General features: G+C 57.0%; 1 protein-coding gene across 1 annotated transcript in view; it reads left to right on the top strand.

Annotated features, from left to right (window-relative positions):
- Positions 1-21,303, top strand: part of TNXB (tenascin XB) — a 56,002-nt gene that overhangs the window by 34,313 nt on the left and 386 nt on the right. Inside the window, exons 19-42 of the mRNA XM_047731937.1 lie at positions 260-610; positions 2,022-2,339; positions 2,727-3,077; positions 4,635-4,931; positions 6,328-6,657; positions 7,046-7,396; positions 10,902-11,234; positions 12,646-12,963; positions 13,374-13,724; positions 14,325-14,612; positions 14,997-15,272; positions 16,510-16,797; positions 17,558-17,881; positions 18,190-18,525; positions 18,805-18,927; positions 19,029-19,172; positions 19,332-19,451; positions 19,553-19,696; positions 19,792-19,922; positions 20,048-20,180; positions 20,276-20,427; positions 20,520-20,616; positions 20,711-20,872; positions 20,952-21,115. Of these exons, the coding sequence (XP_047587893.1) occupies positions 260-610; positions 2,022-2,339; positions 2,727-3,077; positions 4,635-4,931; positions 6,328-6,657; positions 7,046-7,396; positions 10,902-11,234; positions 12,646-12,963; positions 13,374-13,724; positions 14,325-14,612; positions 14,997-15,272; positions 16,510-16,797; positions 17,558-17,881; positions 18,190-18,525; positions 18,805-18,927; positions 19,029-19,172; positions 19,332-19,451; positions 19,553-19,696; positions 19,792-19,922; positions 20,048-20,180; positions 20,276-20,427; positions 20,520-20,616; positions 20,711-20,872; positions 20,952-21,115 (5,882 nt within the window). The remainder of the gene's footprint in view (positions 1-259; positions 611-2,021; positions 2,340-2,726; positions 3,078-4,634; positions 4,932-6,327; positions 6,658-7,045; positions 7,397-10,901; positions 11,235-12,645; positions 12,964-13,373; positions 13,725-14,324; positions 14,613-14,996; positions 15,273-16,509; positions 16,798-17,557; positions 17,882-18,189; positions 18,526-18,804; positions 18,928-19,028; positions 19,173-19,331; positions 19,452-19,552; positions 19,697-19,791; positions 19,923-20,047; positions 20,181-20,275; positions 20,428-20,519; positions 20,617-20,710; positions 20,873-20,951; positions 21,116-21,303) is intronic.

The following is a 21,303-nucleotide window of genomic DNA, read 5'->3' as shown; positions in this document are numbered from 1 at the left end:
AGAGGGTTCCTCTCGTGCAGAGTGGAGCCTCCGTGAGCTATGCTGCTGGCTGGCCAGGGTGCCAACGGCTGACCCTGTAGGCTCCCAGGCATGTTTGTGAGTTGTTGGCGGAGCAAACCCACCCAGCCCCAAGGGTGGCCTTCTCTGAGCTAAATTTGGGGGCCCCTGGCCCTGGTCACAGCTTCTCCATCCTTCTCCCAAGACCTAAGGCCCTATCCTGGGGCTCCTGCCTCACCTGCTCTGTGTCTGTCCTTCTCAGCCACAGAGGAAGAGACCCCAGTGCTTCCTGAGGAGGAGGAGACGCCCAGCCCCACAGAACCCAGCACAGAGGCCCCAGAGCCCCCCGAGGAGCCCCTCCTGGGGGAGCTGACGGTGACAGGATCCTCCCCAGACTCGCTGAGTCTCTCCTGGACCGTCCCCCAGGGCCACTTCGACTCCTTCACTGTCCAGTACAAGGACGGGGACGGGCGGCCCCAGGTGGTGCGTGTCAGGGGTGACGAGAATGAGGTCACCGTCGGGGGCCTGGAGCCGGGGCGCAGGTACAAGATGCACCTGTATGGCCTGCACGGGGGGCAGCGCCAGGGCCCCGTGTCCACCGTGGGCATCACCGGTGAGTGCCGGAGGGACCCTAGGGAAGCCGACCATGGGCATGAAAACATACACTCTAGGCAGCACGTCTCTTTTGCACATCGTGTGGCCTGGGGATCTCGGTAAAGGGCCCATCCAGGTGTCACAGGCTGGGGCAGGGGCCAGAGATTCTACGTCCCTGACGCGATGCTGGTGCTGCTGGTCCGAGGACCACACCTTTAGTAGCAAAGCTCCTCAGGACAAAGGAATGGGACGCTTTCTCAGAGTCTGTTGGAGAGAGCTGTCCTGGCATCCCTGATTCCTCCCAGAGGCTCTGCCTCCCTGTAGTTCACTGGAGGCTGGGGGACAAGCCAGAGGGGGCTCCGGATGTAGCGTCCTGACCGAAACACGCCCAGGCCTCATGGTTTGGGTGCTGTCAGACCTCTGCTTCCCATGGCCCAACAAGACTGAGTGGCCTGAGCCAAGCACTGTGGGAGTTCACTGGGGTGAAGCTGATCGTGGCAGAGAGATAAGTTCTTATTGTAATGGGGCTCCCGGGCATGGGGAGACAGGTCGTGAACCAGCAATCAGGCAAAGGGGCATATGCCTGTGACGGGAAGGCCCGGGGCCAGGCCAAGACTGGGCAGCAAGCCTAAGCCAGTCCGCCCGCAGGTGTCCACGAGACAACTGACACCAGAGGTCGGGCAGGTAGGTGTTCACTTGGTGACAGCACTAGAGTCAGAGCCACGTCACGGCTGGTGGCAAGGTCTGGAGACTAGGCACGTTGTGGCCCATGAGAGGAGCTGAGAGGGTTCTGTGTGAGAGTCTTGAGATGGGGATAGAGCAGCAGAAGCAGCTCAGGGGCCTGTCCCGGGGTAGAGGGGGGCTTTGCACGGTGAAGCCAAGGCCGACACCGTCAGATGTGCTGTGAAAGGCTCGTCCTAGGAGGCCCCTGTGAGGAACGGATGGGGAGGGAGGCAGGGAGCCCAGGAGGGACACGGTGACCCAGGTGAGAGGCGATGGGGCTGAGGTGGAGCCCAAGCCTGGCTGGTGGGGCTGCAGAGGTGGGGAACCCAGGACGACCTTAGTTGGACTCTGAGTGTGATGGCCGCTGGGGACAGGAACCGAGCCAGGAAGACTCCAGGTTTCTGGTTGGGGAAGGGAGTTCTGAGCTGTTTGGGAGCAAAGACAGGAACCAAGGGGAGTGAGATGGCAAGGGGACCCCAGTAGAGGGAGGCTCAGGGCACAGTGTGTGGGGAGGTGGGTGCCGGAGAGAGCAGGAGAGGGGGCGGGGTGTGAGCAGGGGTAAGATGAGGGTAAGCGGCCGAGCAGGCTGGCATTAATGGACTGGGAAGGTGACACTCTGCTCCTCGTTATCTTATTTTTAAAGACACCCACTGCCGTGCTGACTTGCATGTCCTCACCCGTCCCTGTATGTCTCTGTCCACTTCCAGAATACGAAGCTGTGACCACTGAAGCTCCGTCCACCGTGGCCCCTGAGCCTCCCACCAAGCCCCACCTGGGGGAGCTGGCTGTGACCGACGCCACCTCCGACTCCCTGCACCTCTCCTGGACCGTCCCCGAGGGCCAGTTTGACCACTTCCTGGTGCAGTACAAGAACGGGGACGGGCAGCCCAAGGCGGTGCGCGTCCCGGGGTATGAGGAGGGGGTCACCGTGTCAGGCCTGCAGCCAGACCACAAGTACAAGATGAACCTGTATGGCTTCCACGGTGGCCAGCGCGTGGGCCCAGTCTCTGCCATTGGGGTGACAGGTAAGTGGATGGTGGAAGCCCCAGGGCGGGGCCAGCGGGAGGATCTCCCTCTCTCAGGTGATGGGTGACTGGGTGCAGGAGGCCCCCATGCTTGAGGCTGAGCCATGGGGCCCTTTGTGCCTCCCTCCTTCCCTGGGGGCTCCCTGAGGACAGAGGGTTCCTCCCGTGCAGAGAGGGGCCTCTGGGAGCTGTGCTGCTGGCTGGCCAGGCTCCCAGGCATGTTTGTGAGATGTCAGCAGAGTGAGCCCACCCAGCCCCAAGGATGGGCTTCGCTGAGCTGAATATGGGGGCCCCCGGCCATGGTCACAGCTTCTCCATCCTTCTCCCAAGACCTGAGGCCCTCTCCTGGGGCTTCTGCCTCACCTGCTCTGTGTCTGTCTTTCTCAGCCGCAGAGGAAGAGACCCCAGTGCTCCCCGAGGTGGAGGAGACGCCCAGCCCCACAGAACCCAGCACGGAGGCCCCGGAGCCCCCCGGGGAGCCCCTCCTGGGGGAGCTGACGGTGACAGGATCCTCCCCAGACTCGCTGAGCCTCTCCTGGACCATCCCCCAGGGCCACTTCGACTCCTTCACTGTCCAGTACAAGGACGGGGACGGGCGGCCCCAGGTGGTGCGTGTCGGGGGTGATGAGAGCGAGGTCACCGTCAGGGGCCTGGAGCCGGGACGCAAGTACAAGATGCACCTGTATGGCCTGCACGGGGGGCAGCGCCAGGGCCCCGTGTCCACCGTGGGCATCACTGGTGAGTGCAGGCGGGCCTTCAAGACTGTTTTGGGTAAGGTCTCATTGGTGGAGCCTTTAGGGTCTCCACGGTTCAGTGCGGTTCAGCTGCACTGAACCCACCTTTCGTCCAGTAGCATACAGGACTGGCATGCAGTGGGTCAGGAAGTCCGAGTGCCAGGCGTGTGCCAGAGAAGTCCTCAGCTGGAAGCCTTGAGGCAGTGATACAGTGACCCATATGTGGCTTTCAGCTTTGCCGGAAACTCTGGAAAGGTCTTTTTTCCCAGGTTGGGGCAAATGCCATGAACTATTCAACCATTCAACAAATATTTATTATATAAGATTCAAGCTTACACACAAAGAGGAAGAACAGCGTTGTGAACTCCCGTAGGTCCGTTGCTCTGCTGCAGCCTGATATTAACTCCTGGCTGGTCTGACTCATCCCCACCTGCTCACTTCCTGCCCCCCTCGCACTGGAATGTGTTCTTAACTAACCGCTTACTGAGAGTAATTTACATACCATAAAATTCATCCACTTTAATTATGCAACCATCAGCACTAACTAATTTTAGAACTTTCTCTGTAGAGCTCTAACACTATCTAATTTTAGGACTGTATTTGCAGATTTGCCTTTCCTAGACATATCGGATAGATGGTTTTGTACAATAACGTGTTCTTCTGTGTCTGGGTTCTTTCATCAAGCTCATTTTGGGGGTTCATCCATGATGTAATGTGTAGCAGAACTTCATCCCTTTACAGTCAAATAGTTTTCTGCTGTATGGATATACTGTTGCAAAGGTCCCAGATGCTCAAGATTTCATCCTATACTTAATGATTTCATATTTAAGTGTATTGCTCCTTTTTAAAGGACTATTTAAGGGATGCCTGGGTTGTGCAGTTGGTGAAGCTTCTGTACCTGGAGCGGGGCTGGATCTCATGACCCTGAGATCATGACCTGAGCTGAAATCCAGGAACAGAAGCCCAACCAACTGCAGAGCCCTGTGCTGGGTGTGGAGCCTGCCTAAGATTTCTTCTCTGATCCTCCCCAACTCATGCATGCACTCTCTCTCTCCCGAAAAAAATTTGAAAAAGTATTTTAAAATAGTTGCAACACCGTTATTATACCTTTAAAATTGAACGTTAAGTATGTAGGTAGTGTTAGTTTCCTAGTTGTCTCATAAGTGTTGTTTTCCAATTTGTTGCTGGGATTGAGTCCAAAAAAAGGGGAAAACACTGCAATTGGGAGAATTGGAATTTTAGATACGGTGGTCACAATTGGCCCTGAAGAAGTGACATTTGAACAAAGACTTAAAGGAAGTATGTACATGAGCCATGCAGACATCCAGGGTCAGAACATTCACACAAAGGGAACAGTCTGTGCAAAGGCCCTGAGGTAGGAGGCTGCCTGGTAAGTTTGACAGACCATGAAGAGATCACAAAAAGACTTTGATGATAAGCAGAAATGGATCTTAAGTTAGGCCTACAGAGCTGGCCCACCTACTGGTCTAAATCCAGGAGAGCCAGGACCTCAAGTACTTTTTCCAACAATAGGAAATATTCTGTTTGCATCTATTCCCAGACCCCGAAGGGGAGCCCTCTACCAGCACCCTTCAGAAGCCACACTTGGGAGAGCTAACCGTGACAGATGCCACTCCTGACTCCCTGCACCTCTCCTGGACCATCCCTGAGGGCCAATTTGACCACTTCCTGGTCCAGTACAAGAACGGGGACGGGCAGCCCAAGGCGGTGAGAGTGCCAGGGAATGAGGACCAGGTCACCGTGTCAGGCCTGCAGCCAGACCACAAGTACAAGATGAACCTGTACGGCTTCCACAGGGGCCAGCGTGTGGGCCCGGTTTCTGCTGTCGGTTTAACTGGTGAGTACACAGCAGGACACTGGGCCCTGGACACTGGACTCAGTTGCTCCTTCATGTCAGTATTCAGGTGTTTTTGTCCCACTGTCCCTGAGACTAGAACCTCCCAACTTCCCAAGGATGGTTCTGTTTGTGTCTTTACTCCAAGACTTTGGTGATGCCCCAGCCATCTTATCCTTTACACACAAGCTTTTTATTTTTTGTTTTGTTTTTATTTTTAAATTAATCTCTATCCCCAACATGGGGCTGGAACTCACAACCCTGAGATCAAGAGCCACGTGTTCTACTGACTGAGCCAGTCAGATGCGCCCCCACACAGACTTTTGGTCCTTGAAGAGGCAGGGTACCAGGGAAATAACAGACTCAAAGAGACCTGGGGTTGACCCTAGCCTCAGCCCGTTCAAGCTGTGTGACCCCAAGAGAGTCGCTCCAACCTCTCTGTGCCTCCCTTTCTTCATCTGCAAAGAAGAGGAAGAAAATTAGTTTCTGAAAACTCTTAGGATGCATTCTCATAATTGTTGATTTCAGTGGGTACAATGGTCTGTGTTTCCCAACCCAGACTGATCCCCATTTATGCCAAATGATCAGGAATCCTGCCACCACAGATGCTCTTACTCTGATGGTTAGTATTAGTCGTATGCAATTCCGCAAGGCATCACCCCTTCCTTCATTACTTGCTAACGGGGCCATCCCTTGCTTCCGTTAAGTTCTCTTGGAGCTATTACCCTTTGATGCTTAAGACCCGATTTCCAAACAGAACAGATAGGAAACAAGACAATTTTGTAATCAGTGATTAAGGAAGAATGAAATCCTATGCAGAACAGAAAAGCCGAGAGAAACCTGGGGGTGTGACGAGTCATCTGCACCATAAATTACCAAGAGAGTAAATACAGGGTCCAAAACCACCCAGATTCAAAGACGACCTCCTGCCTCTTCTCTTTGGCCTCCACTGTGAAATCTAAATTTGCCTCTATAAAGTACTCAGAAGGCTTCTAAACCAGAAGAGGTATTAAAAGTACTCACGATTAAAAGTAGAATTTCCAAACCTGAGTAGCTGTGACTCCTGATGGGACCCGTCAGGTGTGCTTGGCAGTGTTAGGAAGCCTCGGTCCTGTCCCTCCGTGCAAATTTGCTCTGTGGCTCCCAAGGGCTCAGTGCCTGCTACACATGTACAGCACCATGGCAGTCCCAACCTCCCATCATTATGTCCCCAGGAGTGCGCTCTGTCCCTTGGTAACTGAACATTCAAACCAGGGATTGAGGTTTGGGTCTGTGGGGCCTGGCATCCAGGCTGCAGGACCTTGATGTGTCTTGATGTGTCTGGGAGAAATCTAAGTATCCTTCACCGGAAGCGGGTCCACAGGGCATGTCCACACATTCTCTTCGTCTCCTGCTCCAGCCCCAGGAAAGGACCACGAAATGCCAGCCTCCACAGACCTACCCACTGTGGCCCCCGAGCCTCCCACCAAGCCCCGTCTGGGGGAGCTGGCCGTGACCGACACCACCTCCGACTCCCTGCACCTCTCCTGGACCGTCCCCGAGGGCCAGTTTGACCACTTCCTGGTGCAGTACAAGAACGGGGACGGGCAGCCCAAGGCGGTGCGCGTCCCGGGGTATGAGGAGGGGGTCACCGTGTCAGGCCTGCAGCCAGACCACAAGTACAAGATGAACCTGTATGGCTTCCACGGTGGCCAGCGCGTGGGCCCAGTCTCTGCCATTGGGGTGACAGGTGAGTGGATGGTGGAAGCCCCAGGGCGGGGCCAGCGGGAGGATCTCCCTCTCTCAGGTGATGGGTGACTGGGTGCAGGAGGCCCCCATGCTTGAGGCTGAGCCATGGGGCCCTTTGTGCCTCCCTCCTTCCCTGGGGGCTCCCTGAGGACAGAGGGTTCCTCCCGTGCAGAGAGGGGCCTCTGGGAGCTGTGCTGCTGGCTGGCCAGGCTCCCAGGCATGTTTGTGAGATGTCAGCAGAGTGAGCCCACCCAGCCCCAAGGATGGGCTTCGCTGAGCTGAATTTGGGGGCCCCCGGCCGTGGTCACAGCTTCTCCATCCTTCTCCCAAGACCTGAGGCCCTCTCCTGGGAGACTCTGCCTCACCTGCTCTGTGTCTGTCCTTCTCAGCTGCAGAGGAAGAGACCCCAGAGCTCCCCGAGGTGGAGGAGACACCCAGCCCCACAGAACCCAGCACGGAGGTCCCAGAGCCCCCCGAGGAGCCCCTCCTGGGGGAGCTGACGGTGACAGGATCCTCCCCAGACTCGCTGAGCCTCTCCTGGACCGTCCCCCAGGGCCACTTCGACTCCTTCACTGTCCAGTACAAGGACAGGGACGGGCGGCCCCAGGTGGTGCGTATCAGGGGTGATGAGAATGAGGTCACCGTCGGGGGCCTGGAGTCGGGGCGCAAGTACAAGATGCACCTGTATGGCCTGCACGAGGGGCAGCGCCAGGGCCCCGTGTCCACCGTGGGCGTCACCGGTGAGTGGAGGGGCAGGACTCATGGGTCTTCAGGGAGAACTGCATTTTCTCACGGGTGCCCTGGATGACTATTCTGTTCTTTTGCTAGTCCCTAAGTTTCCGGGCCTTGGCTCTCTTTTCATGCTTTTCCTCCGGGGCTCCAGGCTGTGCCCTGTGTCTAGGAGTTTAGCATCTGCTAACCTGGAGCCCCATTGTAGACATCAGCATGACCTCCTTCTGATGGTCAGCTGCTGGGCACCTCTAAGAGTACAGTGTGTCAGGCATAGGCCAAGCATGTGCACACGCGCATGCACACACACACACAAAAAGGAAAGAAACAGGACAACATCCAATCACACTGGGATGATTAAATAATTAGGGAACATCTGTAAGATGAGCTGTTATGGCATCACCAAAATGGTTTAACACTAGACAATTGCTTGATAATATCATGTTGAAAAAGGAGCCTCCAAATTTTGTAAGGATGCTAGTCACAACCACTGGAAAATAACATGCATGTCAAGAAAACTGGAAAGAAACCCATCTCACAGGATGCATGGTTTGTAGGACAGGATAGACTGTTCCAGCCCTTTTTTTGTTTTATTCTATTCTGTGTTGCTCTAAAGTTTCTTTTATAATCTGGAAATATTTATTTTAAATATAATATCTTCTTCTCCCTTATACTTCTTCCATCTTTTCCCCCATCACTCTTGTAACTTATTTTATTTCTAATTCTGAAAAAGTTATAATTTCTAGTCCCTAAGAAATTAGGGGGACAAAATCACAAGGTGAATTAAATTCTAAAAGGACAGTCAGGATGGCTTATCTGTCAGTGTCAGCCCAATTCTTTTTTTTTTTTTTAATTAGTTTCAAGGGTAGAATGTAGTGACTCATCAGTTGCATTACCTCATGTGCCCTTCTTAATGCCCATCCCGCCACCCACCACCCCTCTAGCAACTCTCAGTTTCTTTCCTAGAGTTCAACATCTCTTACGGCTTTTCTCCCTCTCTCTTTTTATCTTAGTTTATTTTTCCTTCCTTTCCCTTATGTTCATCTGTTTTGTTCTTTTATTCCACATATGAGTGAAACAATATGATAATCGTCTTTCTCTGATTGACTTATTTTGCTTAGCACAATACCCTCTAGTTCCATCCAAGTCATTGCAAATGGCATCATTTTTGATGGTTGACTAATATTCCATTGTATATATATACCAGATCTTCTTTATCCATTCATCTATTGATGGACATCTGGGGCTTTTCCATAATTGGGTGTTGAGGACATTGCTGCTATAAAAATTGGGGTGCAGGTACCCCTTCAAATCACTATGTTTATATCCTTTGGGAAAATGCCTAATAGTTCAACTGCTGGGTCATAAAATAGCTCTATTTCTACCTTTTTGAGGAACCTCCATACTGTTTTCCAGAGTGGCTGCACCAGCTTGCACTCCCACCAACAGTGTAGGAGGGTTTCCCTTTCTCCACATCCTCACCAACATCTGTCATTTCCTGACTTGTTAATTTTAGCCATTATGACTGGTGTGAGGTGGTAATCATTGTGGTTTTGATTTGTATTTCCCTGATGCCTAGTAATGTTGAACATTGTTTCACATGTCTATTGGCCATCTGGTGTCTTCTTCAGAGAAATGTCTGTTCATGTCTTCTGCCCATTTCTTGATTGGCTTATTTGTTCCTTGGGTGTTGAGTTTGAGAAGTTCTTTATAGATTTTGGATACTAGCCCTTTATCTGATATGTCAGTTGCAAATATCTTCTCCCATTTTGTCTGTTGTCTTTGGTTTTGTTGACTGTTTACTTTGCTGTGCAGAAGCTTTTTATCCTGATGAAGTCCCAAGAGTTCATTTTTGCTTTTGTTTTCCTTGCCTTTGGAGACATGTCTAGCAAGAAGTTGCTGTGGCTGAGGTCACAGAGGTTGCTGCCTGTGTTCTCCTCAAGGATTTCGATGGATTCCTGTCTCACACTGAGGTCTTTCATCCATTTTGAGTTGATCTTTGTGTGTGGTGTAAGGAAATGGTCCCGTTTCATTCTTCTGCACGTGACTGTCCGGTTTTCTCAACACCATTTGTTGAAGAGACCGTCTTTTTTTCCATTGGACATTCTTTCCTGCTTTGTCAAACATTAGTTGACCATAAAGTTTGGCCCATTTCTGGGGCGCCTGGGTGGCTCAGTGGGTTAAAGCCTCTGCCTTCAGCTCAGGTCATGATCCCAGGGTCCTGGGATCGAGCCCCGCATCGGGCTCTCCGCTCAGCAGGGAGCCTGCTTCCTCCTCTCTCTCTGCCTGCCTCTCCGCTTACTTGTAATCTCTCAAAAAAAAAAAAAAAAAGTTTGGCCCATTTCTGGGCTCTCTGGCTCTCTGTATTCAGTGTCAGCCTGATGTTCTGCGAGAACAGAGTTCCTCTGTGCACCATGCAGGAGAGCCCAGTGCCCTCATGAGTGCTTCTCTGTAGGCCTGGGGCTTGGTGCCTCTATGACACCACGTGAGAGGCTCCATGAGGTTCTGTCTCCTCTCCTGAAGATGCTCCAGACAGAGGAATGATTTCATACGGCCCCTCTGACTCCTGGGGGAGGGGCCTCCTTTCTCTATATGCATTCGCAGGAGTGTGACAGGAGGAGGATGGGAGAATGAGAAAATAGACATTAGAACAGCTCCCACCCTGAGGGAAAGCTCTTAACTCTCATCCACTGTTCAGTGTTATTACTGTCACAGCAGATCCCAAGTTCACATGAAGTAAGGAGGGCAGTGGAAACCCATGGCCCTTCTCCACTACCCCCATCAGATTATTAATTTTTAGAGTTCAAGGTTTCTTTCTAAGTCCACATTATTCTGGGGAAATGAACATCAACATTGTGGAATATTTTAAAATAGAAGGAAAACTCGCATCACATCACGTCACCTTTTGATGCAGTCACAGTCACTGCCATTAATACTAGTGCCCGTAAGGCGGGCTCTCCCTGCGTCTTCCCTCCAGGGCATGTTCTCAAGCTGCAGCGCCTTCATACAATTCCTGGCTCTTCCTTTATTTTTGTACATAAGTTACATCATGACCATGTATTTTGAGGCCGAACAACCTGCATTAATCATCATCTAATGGTTATCTGACACTGGGTGGTGAAAGCGCCTTAGCACAGTGAATCATGGTCTCAGGGCCATTTGGGTCCCTGACACATTTTGTTGTCATGAATAATCCCACAACAGACTCCCATGGCACAACTTTTTCCTGCGTTTTCATAATGTTCTTAGGACGGCTGTCCAATGGGAGGATTGGGTCAAAGGAAATGAGTAGTATTTTGGCTCCTATGCACACATCCGAATTACCTTCTGAACATTTATGGTGCCGGCCGTCAGTGCATGAGGGGACCGGGGACTGCCTCGCACCAGCAGAAGTTCCCAGCCCGCTAACCCCCAGGTGCTCCTTGGCGGCTTCGCAGGGACTGCAGCCCTTTGTCGTCCTACCCACACGAGTGGCAGACCTGACAACTAAGCCTCCACCCCCATGTCTTCTCTCAGCCCCACAGGACTTTGTGGAGGAGACGCCCAGCCCCACAGAACCCAGCACAGAGGCCCCAGAGCCCCCCGAGGAGCCCCTCCTGGGGGAGCTGACGGTGACAGGATCCTCCCCAGACTCGCTGAGTCTCTCCTGGACCGTCCCCCAGGGCCACTTCGACTCCTTCACTGTCCAGTACAAGGACGGGGACGGGCGGCCCCAGGTGGTGCGTGTCAGGGGTGACGAGAATGAGGTCACCGTCGGGGGCCTGGAGCCGGGGCGCAGGTACAAGATGCACCTGTATGGCCTGCACGGGGGGCAGCGCCAGGGCCCCGTGTCCACCGTGGGCATCACCGGTGAGTGCCGGAGGGACCCTAGGGAAGCCGACCATGGGCATGAAAACATACACTCTAGGCAGCACGTCTCTTTTGCACATCGTGTGGCCTGGGGATCTCGGTAAAGGGCCCATCCAGGTGTCACAGGCTGGGGCAGGGGCCAGAGATTCTACGTCCCTGACGCGATGCTGGTGCTGCTGGTCCGAGGACCACACCTTTAGTAGCAAAGCTCCTCAGGACAAAGGAATGGGACGCTTTCTCAGAGTCTGTTGGAGAGAGCTGTCCTGGCATCCCTGATTCCTCCCAGAGGCTCTGCCTCCCTGTAGTTCACTGGAGGCTGGGGGACAAGCCAGAGGGGGCTCCGGATGTAGCGTCCTGACCGAAACACGCCCAGGCCTCATGGTTTGGGTGCTGTCAGACCTCTGCTTCCCATGGCCCAACAAGACTGAGTGGCCTGAGCCAAGCACTGTGGGAGTTCACTGGGGTGAAGCTGATCGTGGCAGAGAGATAAGTTCTTATTGTAATGGGGCTCCCGGGCATGGGGAGACAGGTCGTGAACCAGCAATCAGGCAAAGGGGCATATGCCTGTGACGGGAAGGCCCGGGGCCAGGCCAAGACTGGGCAGCAAGCCTAAGCCAGTCCGCCCGCAGGTGTCCACGAGACAACTGACACCAGAGGTCGGGCAGGTAGGTGTTCACTTGGTGACAGCACTAGAGTCAGAGCCACGTCACGGCTGGTGGCAAGGTCTGGAGACTAGGCACGTTGTGGCCCATGAGAGGAGCTGAGAGGGTTCTGTGTGAGAGTCTTGAGATGGGGATAGAGCAGCAGAAGCAGCTCAGGGGCCTGTCCCGGGGTAGAGGGGGGCTTTGCACGGTGAAGCCAAGGCCGACACCGTCAGATGTGCTGTGAAAGGCTCGTCCTAGGAGGCCCCTGTGAGGAACGGATGGGGAGGGAGGCAGGGAGCCCAGGAGGGACACGGTGACCCAGGTGAGAGGCGACGGGGCTGAGGTGGAGCCCAAGCCTGGCTGGTGGGGCTGCAGAGGTGGGGAACCCAGGACGACCTTAGTTGGACTCTGAGTGTGATGGCCGCTGGGGACAGGAACCGAGCCAGGAAGACTCCAGGTTTCTGGTTGGGGAAGGGAGTTCTGAGCTGTTTGGGAGCAAAGACAGGAACCAAGGGGAGTGAGATGGCAAGGGGACCCCAGTAGAGGGAGGCTCAGGGCACAGTGTGTGGGGAGGTGGGTGCCGGAGAGAGCAGGAGAGGGGGCGGGGTGTGAGCAGGGGTAAGATGAGGGTAAGCGGCCGAGCAGGCTGGCATTAATGGACTGGGAAGGTGACACTCTGCTCCTCGTTATCTTATTTTTAAAGACACCCACTGCCGTGCTGACTTGCATGTCCTCACCCGTCCCTGTATGTCTCTGTCCACTTCCAGAATACGAAGCTGTGACCACTGAAGCTCCGTCCACCGCGGCCCCTGAGCCTCCCACCAAGCCCCGCCTGGGGGAGCTGGCTGTGACCGACGCCACCTCCGACTCCCTGCACCTCTCCTGGACCGTCCCCGAGGGCCAGTTTGACCACTTCCTGGTGCAGTACAAGAACGGGGACGGGCAGCCCAAGGCGGTGCGCGTCCCGGGGTATGAGGAGGGGGTCACCGTGTCAGGCCTGCAGCCAGACCACAAGTACAAGATGAACCTGTATGGCTTCCACGGTGGCCAGCGCGTGGGCCCAGTCTCTGCCATTGGGGTGACAGGTGAGTGGATGGTGGAAGCCCCAGGGCGGGGCCAGCGGGAGGATCTCCCTCTCTCAGGTGATGGGTGACTGGGTGCAGGAGGCCCCCATGCTTGAGGCTGAGCCATGGGGCCCTTTGTGCCTCCCTCCTTCCCTGGGGGCTTCCTGAGGACAGAGGGTTCCTCTCGTGCAGAGTGGAGCCTCCGTGAGCTATGCTGCTGGCTGGCCAGGGTGCCAACGGCTGACCCTGTAGGCTCCCAGGCATGTTTGTGAGATGTTGGCGGAGCAAACCCACCCAGCCCCAAGGGTGGCCTTCTCTGAGCTAAATTTGGGGGCCCCTGGCCCTGGTCACAGCTTCTCCATCCTTCTCCCAAGACCTGAGGCCCTCTCCTGGGGCTCCTGCCTCACCTGCTCTGTGTCTGTCCTTCTCAGCCACAGAGGAAGAGACCCCAGCGCTCCCCAAGGTGGAGGAGACGCCCAGCCCCACAGAACCCAGCACAGAGGCCCCGGAGACCCCCGAGGAGCCCCTCCTGGGGGAGCTGACGGTGACAGAATCCTCCCCAGACTCGCTGAGCCTCTCCTGGACCGTCCCCCAGGGCCACTTCGACTCCTTCACTGTCCAGTACAAGGACGGGGACGGGCGGCCCCAGGTGGTGCGTGTCAGGGGTGATGAGAATGAGGTCACCGTTGGGGGCCTGGAGCCGGGGCGCAAATACAAGATGCACCTGTATGGCCTGCACGGGGGGCAGCGCCAGGGCCCCGTGTCCACTGTGGGCATCACTGGTGAGTGTTGGCAGGGACCCTGTCCCCAAGGTCTCCTTCCATTTTCTCTTGTTTCCCCCCTTTGGATCTCAGCACCTCAAAGATGGTCCTTTAAGTCCCTCTCCTTTCTCTTATGACACTAACGATCCTGCGTCATCCCTTAGTTGAGTGAGGATGGTGGAGACGGCGTTCTCCGTCTGTTGGTGTGTACCCTGTGCTTCATAAATAGTACTTGTCTTCTTGATCTTGCTTCGTTCTTCATATATGGCCTCCTCAGGCTTCCGGAGTATTTTACTGACTCAGAATGCAGCTGCAGGACCAGATTCTCTGGTTTGATTCCTGCTCTAGATGAAGTGTTTGTATGAATTCATGAACATTTTTTAACTTCTCTGTGCCTCAAATCCACGCAGAATGGGGATGCTAATGGCAATGGCATCTCCTTTGTATGTTGTGTGAGGATACGTGGGCTGCTGTGTGAGCTGCTTACAGCCATGCCTGGGACACATTAAACACGTTAGAAGAGCTTGCTACAAAACATTTATTTCATAGCCTGGGGAAAGCACTCCCTCTCTTTTGAAGGGTCCTGCCTTTGGCCCCTCAGCCTCCTCTGCTCTGTTCCAGGCTCCCTACCCACAGAGCCCCCTGTAGCACCCCGCCTGGGGGAGCTGGCTGTAGCAGCCGTGACCTCCGATACAGTGAGCCTCTCGTGGACAGTGGCCCAGGGTCTCTTCGACTCCTTCCTGGTCCAGTACAAGGATGTGCAGGGGCAGCCCCAGGCGGTGCCTGTGGGCGGACACCTCCATGAGATCACAGTATCGGGCCTGGACCCAGCCCGCAAGTACAAATTCCTGCTCTTTGGCCTCCGGGATGGGAAGCGCCATGGCCCAGTGTCTGCAGAGGCAAAGACAAGTGAGTGAGGGCTGGAGGCGGGAGGCGGACTTTGGCACTAGAGCCTCCTGAGTGCGCTTTCGCCCCCTTGTGCTGACAGTTAGAATTTCCTGTTGCCGTGCTCCACACTCCAGACCTCAGGGCCTGTGGACCTGCTTATTTCCTAGGTCCAGAGCACCCCCTTACCCTTCTCATCCTTCTCCCTCCTCTTCCTCCATCCTGAGAGATGCTGCTTTCTTCCCTGGGTCATCTTTTCATCCCTCTGCTGTCCCACTTCCTGCCATGTGGCCTAGCCACCCCCTCCCAGCTCCCAGAAACAGCTCCCAGAGCCCTTGCACCCTGGGGAAGCTCTGCCAGTCTGTCACCATTTCTGTCACTCTCCATACACCTCTCTCTCTTTTCCAGTCTCAGACATGAAATCTCCCCGCCTCGGGGAGCTGACAGTGACAGACATGACCCCAGACTCCATGACCCTCTCCTGGACGGTCCCTGAAGGTGAATTTGACTCCTTCGTGATCCAGTACAAGGACAGGGACGGGCAGCCTCGAGTGGTGCCCGTGGCCGCAGACCAGCGCGAGGTCACCATCCCCGGCCTGGAGCCCGGCCGGAAGTACAAGTTCCTGCTCTATGGGCTGGCAGGCAGGAAGCGCCTGGGCCCCATCTCTGCCGATGGTACCACAGGTGAGCCCCCGCACTGCACCCCACCTTTTCTAGAGCTGCCTTCTCTTGTGCCCCCAGAGCCAACCCCCCACCGACCTATCCATGCCTCCGGCATTTATTCTCCTACCTTCAGCCTTTGCCGCAGCAAAAACAAATATTTACTGAATCTCGGTCGTGTGCCAGACACTTTCCTTAGCATGTTATAGGCATTATTCCCTTCATTCGCTGACTGCTGATGTCATAAAAAGAATCCAGTCTTTGGAGCCAGGCAGACCTGTGTTCAAATTCCAATTGCTGGTGGTGTGGCCACGGACAGCCACTTCCTTCCCTTGAACCGTAGTTTCTGTACCTGCGTAGGCATAATAAATACGGATTGGCACTCCGTAAATGTTCCCATCCTCTTGCTTATGTCCCAGCTGAGGCAGGAGGTGGAAAATATGGAAGGGTTTGGCTGCAGAAAGACTATGGAAAAATCTGGTGTCATTGTGCCCATTACTCAGCCCCCTAAGGAAAGGGTGGAGGTGGGTCACTGACCCTTACCCTACTCCCAGGACCATGAGTCACCCTGGCCAGATGGGGATGGAGCACATGGTCAGTTGGGGCCTGGTACCCTGAGACTGCCTAATTCTCTTCCCTACCTCCCATTGTGGGGAGTGGATATAGGCTTCTCTGACCCTATCAGTCAGCACCCATCCCCATCGGGGCAGCCTCTTCTGCATTCTGCCCTCCATTCTCCCAGTGCTGCCCCGCCCCACTGCGCTGGTCCAGGACTAGTAGTGCAGGGCTGGGCAACTGGGTAGAAGGACGACCCAGGCTGATAGCAAGGGAGGGGGAGGTCATGGCCAAGCTCTGGGAGCCCATCATTTTGGCTGGCTGCCAGCCCAGCTCTTAAGGTTTAGGGGTGTCTCCCTGACAACCCAGATACACGCTGGAAGCCTTTCTGGGCTCCGGCCACATCCCTGCTCAGGGGGCCAGGGAGAAACTAAGGCCCTTCTCTACCCCCACCAGGGGCCCTATGTCACAAGGTGATCTTTTATGCATTTACTGCACCCTGGTCACAGCAGGGAGGGAGTGGGGGCAGGAAGGAGTGAGGGCAGTGGCCTCCAGAGGAGAGATGGAGCCGCTGGCTGTCCTTCCTTTGGGCAGATCGAAGCCACACTGCAGGGACCCTCTCCTAGAGCTTCGTGCCTCCCAGAAGGCGCCAGGGCTGCGGTAGAGGTAGCTCTTGACGGAGTTTCTCCTCCCGCTCTCACCACAGCTCCCCTGGAGAAGGAGCGGCAGCGCCCACCCCGCCTCGGGGAGCTGACAGTGACAGATGGGACCCCAGACTCCCTGCGCCTCTCATGGACGGTGGCCCAGGGCACGTTTGATTCCTTTGTGGTCCAGTATAGGGACCCAGCTGGGCAGCCCCAGGCAGTGCCTGCAGCCAAAGACCAGCGGGAAGTCACCATAGAGGGTCTGGAGCCTGGCAGGAAATACAAGTTTCTGCTGTATGGGCTCCACGGGGGACAGCGCCTGGGCCCTGTCTCTGCCCTGGGAGTGACAGGTGAGTGGAAGGTCGAAGGGACTGGCAGGAGTGGGCCTAGGGGATAAGGAGGCCTGCACAGAGCTCGGGAGGGAGGGAAGTGCGGTGGGGCCTGCTCGGATGGTAGCCAAGGAGTCTGTGGAGGTAGGCGCAGGGCAGGCACAGGAAAGGCCCTGGCAACGGCCCCCAGCCTCCCAACACCCCCCCGCTGCCCCATGCTGACAGCTGTTCCCCGTAGTCCCTCTCCTGAGGCAGCTCTTACCGGACAGAGGCAAACCCCCTCCCGTGAATGAGTCAGGAGCCTTTTCTCTCAAGTGGAAAATAACTGGAGAAGGACATAGGCGAGAGGCGCTGGGAGAGCGGGCTCCTCCCTGGGACGTGCTGACACCCCGCTCAGCTCAGCGGGATGCAGCACGTGGGCCCTTCTCTGTCCTCAGCTCTTCTGCAGAGGCCACGTGCCCGAGCTCAAGGAGTGACCAGCAGCACAGGCACCCGGGGGGTGGAGTGGGTGGCAGGCTGCACACACACCTTCGGGGGGTGGGGGCTGCGCGAGAGGCTGCGGAGGTGGAGAAGGGGAAGCAAGGACAGGACTCGACACAGTAAACCCTCCTGCAGAGGGGTGATGGGGCCACAGTGCTGGCACTCACAGGGGCCCAGCGGTAGCTGGACTCAGTGCCACCGCAGAGAACGGCAGGTTCGCGAGAAGGAAGATGGCTGAAGAGCCTCGATCACCACCCCTCCCGCCCCCGCTCAGCTTCTCCCCTGGGCTTCTCCCACGCAGCCCCGGAAGTGGACACGCCAGGCCCCTGGCACCCTGCCACAGAGGATCCTGAGCCCCCTGCAGGGCCCCAGCTGCAGACACTGGCAGTGAGCGACATAACCCCAGACTCCCTGCACCTCTCGTGGAGTGTGGCCCAGGGCCCCTTTGACTCCTTCGTGGTCCAATATCAGGACACAGATGGGCAGCCCCAGGCCTTGCTTGTGGACGGCAACCAGAACAAGGTGCAAGTGTTAGGCCTGGAGCCCAGCACCTCCTACACATTCTTCCTCTACGGCCTCCACGAAGGGAAGCGCCTGGGGCCTGTCTCCACTGAGGGCACCACAGGTATGACCAGGCCAGGGCCCTCCACCGAGGCCTCCCCCACATCTGGTCAGGGACCAGCAGGGCTGATGGGGTGCCCAGGCACGGTGACTGTAGCGACAGAACGTGAGGAGGGCTCTGTAGAGGGGGAAAGGGTGTGCTGACAGCCCCCGCTCTACACACACATGCTCACTACGGGTCCCACCTGAAGCGCTTGCCCCTCATTAGCTCCATTCACAGATGACAAACTCAGGGCGGGCCCGGGACAGAGCCAGAGCCCCACCCCAGGCCACCCAGGCTGTGTGCTTCCGTCTCCCACCCACTCTGTGCAGGGCCTGCTCCTGCTGGCCTGACCCCCGGGGAGACAGGGCCCCGCCTGTCCCAGCTGTCCGTGACCGATGTGACCACCAGTTCCCTGCGGCTCAACTGGGAGGCCCCCTCAGAGGCCTTTGACTCCTTCCTGCTCCGCTTCGGGGTCCCATCGCCAAGTACCCTGGAGCCGCACCCGCGTCCCCTGCAGCAGCGGGAGCTGACAGTGCCAGGGTCACGGCGCTCGGCTGTGCTCCGGGACCTGCGCCCAGGGACCCTGTACAGCCTGACATTGTATGGGCTGCGGGGGCCCCATAAGGCCGACAGCATCCAGGGCACAGCCCGCACCCTCAGCCCAGGTAAGGCCCTGCAGGGGGCACCTTCCTGTGCTGCCCTGAAGTGAGGGGTCTGTACATCGTAGGGCGGGACCTCGTGTCTCAGCCAGCTGGGGGTGGTGCTTGGCGGGTGGTGGGGGCTGGAGATGTCTACAGAGACATTCTCTCCTGGGTCTAGAGGAAAGGGGTAGGTGAGCAGGGCTGGAGCCACAGGAGCCCCGGAAGAGGCGGGGGTGAGGATCCTGAGTCAGGAGCCTTGCTGCCGTGTGCCCTTACTGCCGTCTCGACACACCCTCTCTGCAGTTCTGGAAAGCCCCCGTGACCTCCAGTTCAGCGAAATTGGGGAAACCTCGGCCCAGGTCAGCTGGATACCTCCAGCATCCAGAGTGGACAGTTTCAAAGTTTCCTACCAGCTGGCAGATGGAGGTGACACACTTTTGCCCATGTCCTCATTTGCCCTCATCTCTCCTGCTCCATTCACTCTGCTCACTTCCCAGGACAAACTCCTGAGGCCAGTGTGTTTTCAGGGGAGCCACAGAGTGTGCAGGTGGACGGCCGAGTGCAGACCCAGAAACTCAAGGGGCTGATCCCAGGCTCTCACTATGAGGTGACTGTGGTCTCTGTCCGTGGCTTTGAGGAGAGTGAGCCTCTCACAGGCTTCCTCACCACAGGTAGGGTGGACTAGGCCCCGGCAGGAGGTAGGGGGAGAATGAATGGGGAGGGGGAAGGTGTGAGAGGCTCTGACCGTGGACCAGGGGCCTATGGAGCTTGGGAAGGTGGGGGTTGGAGCAGGGGACAGGGGACAGCTCTGAGCCCCCCCCTTCTCCCAGTTCCTGACGGCCCCACCCAGCTCCGAGCACTGAACTTGACGGAGGGATCCGCTCTGCTGCACTGGAAGCCCCCGCAGACCCCTGTAGACAAGTACAAAGTCCGGGTCACAGCCTCAGGGGGTGAGCAGGGCTGAGGCTTCTGGGGGGACTTGTTCGGGGAGGGGAGAGGGGGTCTGGCAGGGCACAAAGGGGGCAGATGCTGATGCGCAGCCCACTGCCAGCCCCCTCACTACAGGGCTCGGCCCCCGGCAGTGCTGTGGAGTACCCTCTGAGTGGCCTCGAGCTCCACACCAACTACACGGCGACTGTGCGTGGTCTTCGGGGCCCCAATCTCACCGCCCCGGCCAGCATCACCTTCAATACAGGTGCGGCTTGGAGCTGCGTGCGGCAGGGCAGGGGAGGTTCAAAGGAGCTAGGATGGGCCTCGTCTCCATCTTCTCTTCCCACTTTCCCCTCGCAGGGCTGGAGGCCCCCCAGGACTTGGAGGCCAAGGAAGTGACCCCACGCACAGCCCTGCTCACTTGGACTGAACCCCAAGTCCTGCCGACTGGCTATCTGCTCAGTTTCAACACCCCTGGTGAACAGACCCAGGTGCCCCCATCCCTCCCTCACTGGCCAACTCCCCTCCCAGCTTCCATTCCAGGAGGTGCTGCCCCATCCTCTGGCCCTCCCAGCGGGGCTCCCTGTCCCCTGACCTGCTCCTTGTCTGTCCACAGGAAATCCTGCTCCCAGGAGGGGTCACCTCGTACCGGCTGCTGGGCCTCTTTCCCTCCACCCCCTACAGCGTGTGGCTCCGGGCTATGTGGGGCGAGAGCCTCACACCGCCGGTGTCCACCTCCCTCATCACTGGTATTTGGGCCCTGGGACCTATGGCCAGGGGCTGAGCAGGCAGCAGGGGTCTGGGGTTTTGCAAAAGGACCAGCCCCTCATTCTCCTCTCCCCAGGTGGACTTCCAATCCCCTTTCCTCGGGACTGTGGGGAAGAGATGCAGAATGGAGCCAGCTCCTCGAGGCCCACCACCATCTTCCTGAATGGGAACCGCGAGCGGCCCCTGGATGTGTTCTGTGACATGGAGACCGATGGGGGTGGCTGGCTGGTGGGTGGAACACGGAAGCCTGGGGGTCTGCCCGGGGAAGGAGCTGCCTTGCCAGGAGCCATAGGCCAATGGTGCCTCCGCCTGCTTCTCAGGTGTTCCAGCGCCGCATGGATGGACAGACAGACTTCTGGAGGGACTGGGAGGACTACGCCCACGGCTTTGGCAACATCTCTGGGGAGTTCTGGCTGGGTCAGTGCCCCACAGGACTCCAGGGCCAGGGAAGGGACGGCAACCCCGTGGACACCAGGACCCTGATAAGAGCACTGTCCCTCCCTCCCCGCAGGCAACGAGGCCCTGCACAGCCTGACGGCAGCGGGCGACTACTCCATGCGCGTGGACCTGCGGGCCGGGGACGAGGCCGTGTTCGCACAGTATGACTCCTTCCGGGTGGACTCAGCCACGGACTACTACCGCCTTCACCTGGACGGCTACCATGGCACGGCAGGTCAGGCCTGGGCCTGGGGGCGGGGCAGCCTGGCGCAGAGGCCAGAGCGGCCCTCACTGTTCCTCTCACACCTGGCCAGGGGACTCCATGAGCTACCACAGTGGCAGCGTCTTTTCTGCCCGGGATCGAGACCCCAACAACCTGCTCATCTCCTGCGCCGTCTCGTACCACGGGGCATGGTGGTATAAGAACTGCCACTATGCCAACCTCAACGGGCTCTATGGGAGCACCGCGGACCACCAGGTGAGGGGCCGGGAGTGGGGGGCCCTGCTGGGCTGTGAGGGCAGGCTCGGGCCCTCACCTGTGAAGTGGGACAATAATGCCAATCTCACCAAGGCATCTTGAGAGAGATTTATTGGACATAAAGCTCCAGCTCAGATGAAGCCTCTGGGCCTTGGCAGTCGAGGATCTGGGAGTGGGGGAGGCGGTAG

The sequence above is a fragment of the Lutra lutra genome, chromosome 6 (assembly GCF_902655055.1).
Source record: "Lutra lutra chromosome 6, mLutLut1.2, whole genome shotgun sequence".
Taxonomy (NCBI): domain Eukaryota; kingdom Metazoa; phylum Chordata; class Mammalia; order Carnivora; family Mustelidae; genus Lutra; species Lutra lutra.
Note: the sequence above shows the minus strand (reverse complement) of the source record. Positions and strands in the feature narration are given on the sequence as shown.